Source organism: Penaeus vannamei, chromosome 44 (assembly GCF_042767895.1).
Source record: "Penaeus vannamei isolate JL-2024 chromosome 44, ASM4276789v1, whole genome shotgun sequence".
NCBI classification, from domain to species: domain Eukaryota; kingdom Metazoa; phylum Arthropoda; class Malacostraca; order Decapoda; family Penaeidae; genus Penaeus; species Penaeus vannamei.
In genome coordinates this window covers 5,097,425-5,102,424 of record NC_091592.1, presented here as the reverse complement: position 1 = coordinate 5,102,424, position 5,000 = coordinate 5,097,425, and the positions used below count along the sequence as shown (strand labels likewise).

Genomic DNA, 5,000 nt, shown 5'->3' with positions numbered 1-5,000 from the left:
GTAAATGAGAGTGAGTGAGTGAATGTGTAAATGAGAGTGAGTGAGTGAATGTGTAAATGAGAGAGTGAGTGAATGTGTAAATGAGAGTGAGTGAGTGAATGTGTAAATGAGAGTGAGTGAGTGAATGTGTAAATGAGAGTGAGTGAGTGAATGTGTAAATGAGAGTGAGTGAGTGAATGTGTAAATGAGAGTGAGTGAGTGAATGTGTAAATGAGAGAGTGAGTGAGTGAATGTGTAAATGAGAGTGAGTGAGTGAATGTGTAAATGAGAGTGAGTGAGTGAATGTGTAAATGAGAGTGAGTGAGTGAATGTGTAAATGAGAGTGAGTGAGTGAATGTGTAAATGAGAGTGAGTGAGTGAATGTGTAAATGAGAGTGAGTGAGTGAATGTGTAAATGAGAGTGAGTGAGTGAATGTGTAAATGAGAGTGAGTGAGTGAATGTGTAAATGAGAGTGAGTGAGTGAATGTGTAAATGAGAGTGAGAGAGTGAATGTGTAAGTGAGAGTGAGTGAGTGAATGTGTAAATGAGAGTGAGTGAGTGAATGTGTAAATGAGAGTGAGTGAGTGAATGTGTAAATGAGAGTGAGTGAGTGAATGTGTAAATGAGAGTGAGTGAGTGAATGTGTAAATGAGAGTGAGTGAGTGAATGTGTAAATGAGAGTGAGTGAGTGAATGTGTAAATGAGAGTGAGTGAGTGAATGTGTAAATGAGAGTGAGTGAGTGAATGTGTAAATGAGAGTGAGTGAGTGAATGTGTAAATGAGAGTGAGTGAGTGAATGTGTAAATGAGAGTGAGTGAGTGAATGTGTAAATGAGAGTGAGTGAGTGAATGTGTAAATGAGAGTGAGTGAGTGAATGTGTAAATGAGAGTGAGTGAGTGAATGTGTAAATGAGAGTGAGTGAGTGAATGTGTAAATGAGAGAGTGAGTGAATGTGTAAATGAGAGTGAGTGAGTGAATGTGTAAATGAGAGTGAGTGAGTGAATGTGTAAATGAGAGTGAGTGAGTGAATGTGTAAATGAGAGTGAGTGAGTGAATGTGTAAATGAGAGTGAGTGAGTGAATGTGTAAATGAGAGAGTGAGTGAGTGAATGTGTAAATGAGAGTGAGTGAGTGAATGTGTAAATGAGAGTGAGTGAGTGAATGTGTAAATGAGAGTGAGTGAGTGAATGTGTAAATGAGAGTGAGTGAGTGAATGTGTAAATGAGAGTGAGTGAGTGAATGTGTAAATGAGAGTGAGTGAGTGAATGTGTAAATGAGAGTGAGTGAGTGAATGTGTAAATGAGAGTGAGTGAGTGAATGTGTAAATGAGAGTGAGTGAGTGAATGTGTAAATGAGAGTGAGTGAGTGAATGTGTAAATGAGAGTGAGTGAGTGAATGTGTAAATGAGAGTGAGTGAATGTGTAAATGAGAGTAAGTGAGTGAATGTGAGTGAGTGGATGTGTGAGTGAGAGTGAGTGAGTGGATGTGTGAGTGAGAGTGAGTGAGTGGATGTGTGAGTGAGAGTGAGTGAGTGGATGTGTGAGTGAGAGTGAGTGAGTGGATGTGTGAGTGAGTGGATGTGTGAGTGAGTGAATGTGTGAGTGAGTGAATGTGTGAGTGAGTGAATGTGTGAGTGAGTGAATGTGTGAGTGAGATGAGTGAGTGAGTGAATGTGTGAGTGAGATGAGTGAGTGAGTGAATGTGTGAGTGAGTGAATGTGTGAGTGAGATGAGTGAGTGAATGTGTGAGTGAGAGAATATGTGAGTGAGAGTGAGTGAGTGAAAGTGTGAGTGAGAGTGAGTGAGTGAATGTGTGAGTGAGAGTGAGTTAGTGAATGTGAGAGTGAGTTAGTGAATGTGAGAGTGAGTGAGTGAATGTGTGAGTGAGAGTGAGTGAATGTGTGAGTGAGTGAGTGAATGTGTGAGTGAGAGTGAGTGAGTGAATGAATGTGTGAGTGAGAGTGAGTGAGTGAATGAATGTGGGAGTGAGAGTGAGTGAGTGAATGAATGTGTAAGTGAGAGTGACGAGTGAATGAATGTGTGAGTGAATGAATGTGTGAGTGAGAGTGAGTGAGTGAGTGAGTGAATGAATGTGTGAGTGAGAGTGAGTGAGTGAATGAATGTGTGAGTGAGAGTGAGTGAGTGAATGAATGTGTGAGTGAGAGTGAGTGAGTGAATGAATGTGTGAGTGAGAGTGAGAGTGAGTGAGTGTGAATGTGTGAGTGAGTGTGAGTGTGAATGTGTGAGTGAGAGGGAGTGAGTGTGAGTGTGAATGTGTGAGTGAGAGGGAGTGAGTGTGTGAATGTGTGAGTGAGAGGGAGTGAGTGTGAGTGTGAATGTGTGAGTGAATGAGTGAGTGTGAGTGTGAATGAGTGAATGTGAGTGTGAATGTGTGAGTGAATGAGTGAGTGTGAGTGTGAATGAGTGAGTGTGAGTGTGAATGTGTGAGTGACAGAGTAAAAGTGTTAGAGAATACATCACTCTTAGGTAATGTGTAATTATTTTTACATTGTAGATCCATGGGGTATAGGTACTGACTGTGGTTAACTAGCAGTACTGCATATGCTTGAGAATTCGAGTTGCATGGTGATCATAATTCTTTCTGAACAAAGAAAGAAAGTTTGTTTTATTCAAACCTATTTTGTGTAATTTTGAATTATTTCTACTTATATGGAAATATGAAATCACAGTGGTTTGCATGTTTGGAAGAGTTTAAGTTAGATTTTTATTCTTCAGCAATGGAAAGACTGGAAGCTCTGTGTAAAGAGAAGTATCACCTCCAAGTGCCTCCCACCTTCAAGATGCCAAAGGTAGGAAGCTGTAATTGTTGTTTATTTGTAATTTTACTTTTACAACATGCTGTTCATTATGTGGATAAATTTTCCAGGTAGGCTTGCAGAATCTTTTTTTTCTTTCTTTCTTTCTTTCTTTTTTTTTTTTTTTTTTTTTTTTTTTTTTTTTTTCTCATTGTACAAAAGGCAGGTAACTATTGTACTTTTTACTTTACAGAAATTAGCTTAACTGTTAAAGGTCTTATTGGACAAAGTTTGGGCCTACAAGTGTGTTTGGTTCACTTTCAGTCTTTTCTAATTGTATTGAAAATATTTTCCTCCTTTGCTGTTATATTTTACTTATTCATTTATTCAGTTTTATTGAACACAGTCCTGCATGCGTGTTTGTGTATTTGTATGTGTGTATTGTTTGAAGAGAGAACGATGTAAAGAAAAGAAAACAGGAATAGCAGCAGGCTTTTGAGACCTGCAGCAGAGAATGAATGTGTGAGTTGGGAACATTGTGGAAAGAAGAAAGATGCATTTGAAGGACTCCTTCAGGTACAGTAGTGTACTGATTACCAGATTCAGTAGAAAACAGGCTGTTTGAAGGAAAGATAGTGATAGTATACTAGTCTTGTATATGTTTAACTGAAAAATTGTTATCAAATCTCAGGGATGATACTTGTCACCTTGTGGATAAGGAGAAAATGTATGATATAAAAAGAACTTTATTTGAGAGAGTGGTTCAGTCGTAGTGCTTTGTTGAGACATTAACTTGAAATGGTTGATATTATCCCATTAACTTGAAATGGTTGATATTATCCCATTAACTTGAAATGGTTGATATCCCATTGACTTTGAAATGGTTGATATTATCCCATTGGATCTGGATGCTTCACTACCATCACATGGCCCAAAATAGGGGCATTAGGCATACTTGAGTGGAGACACTGATGAGCGTGTGGCTTGTAGCCTGGGTGCGCATAAACAGTAGTGTGTGGCGACAAGACTCCATGCTCCCCCTCTGCAGTATCATTTATTCTGTCTGCTTCAGCATTTTTAGCTTTTTTCCATTTTCCAATGTCTATAATTGCTTTATCCACATGATGATGGATTATTTTCCTAGCGCAGACTACATATTATCTCTCTAGGTAATCCATAAATGTGCAATAATAATGATAAGTAATATTTTGTTTTTGTCTTCTTTTTCCTCTCTCTCTTCTTTTTCATTTTCGTAATATTCTGTTTTTCTGTAATGCAACCTTCAGCACCTGTCATGGCAGCCAGGAATTGGATCTTGAGCATGGAGATAGCCTCCTTCCTGGAGCTGGTGGTCTTCCATTCATGGCTCATGGATGGTAAATTCCACACTCGTTTATTGATGGAAATAATGCAAAATTTCCTTTCTAAACACCAAATAAGTCTAATCACCCTCCAAGAGCTTTGTGCACTCATAGCGAGTCATTCCTATCACCTTGGCCTTTAGTTGAATTGTTTACAATGGCAAGATTGTGTCACGTCAACCCACAGCCAAATTTTCGCATTGACGTTTTGTTCACATTACTACAAACCAAGTTTGTTCATGATGTGATGATCATGTTATCCAGATCATAAGGGTTAACAAAGTATATGAAAGGTGCTGTGAAAATGTTAGTGATTGACAAGTTGTACACCAAGACATTCTGATTCCTTTATAAAGTACACAGCTGTCCATTAAAATAAAACACAAACATTGATGATTGTTGACAGGGCTTGTAGCCAAACATTGTCAAAATTTTATAGATATTATAGCCTACATCTACATAATTTAAGGGGGCCAGCCACTGAATTTTCAACAAATAATTTTAAAAATAATCGAAATTTTGAAAAAAATCTCCTGTAATCTAGTAGTCTTTGGCAATCCTGTGACATAATATTTCTGCTAAATACGTAAATATAAGGGAATTATGACTAAATCTCTGACCGCCCCCCGCCTCCCCCTCTGATGTTTACTTTGTTGCGACTGTGCAAATATACGTGACAAATTTGTTTTTTCAGAATTTTCGTATTTATTTTGGTTTTCTCTGGTAGCTAGCTGGCAATTCTGTTTACTGTATTAGCTAATAGCCAAGACTGGGACTCTGGGAGACAAGACTGGCAATCACGACCAGAAAGTTAATGGGAGAGGTCGCGCATCTCTTGCCTCCGCGACACCATCTCACAGATGTATGTCCTTATCACACACTAAGGGGCAACTAATGGTAGATGT

General features: G+C 38.5%; 1 protein-coding gene across 1 annotated transcript in view; it reads left to right on the top strand.

The window, feature by feature from the left end:
* Positions 1-5,000, top strand: part of LOC138859153 (tubulin polyglutamylase ttll-4-like) — an 8,143-nt gene that overhangs the window by 880 nt on the left and 2,263 nt on the right. Inside the window, exons 3-4 of the mRNA XM_070119278.1 lie at positions 2,715-2,788; positions 4,021-5,000. The exon at positions 4,021-5,000 is cut by the window's right edge and continues 2,263 nt beyond it. Of these exons, the coding sequence (XP_069975379.1) occupies positions 2,715-2,788; positions 4,021-4,053 (107 nt within the window). The 3' untranslated portion in view covers positions 4,054-5,000. The remainder of the gene's footprint in view (positions 1-2,714; positions 2,789-4,020) is intronic.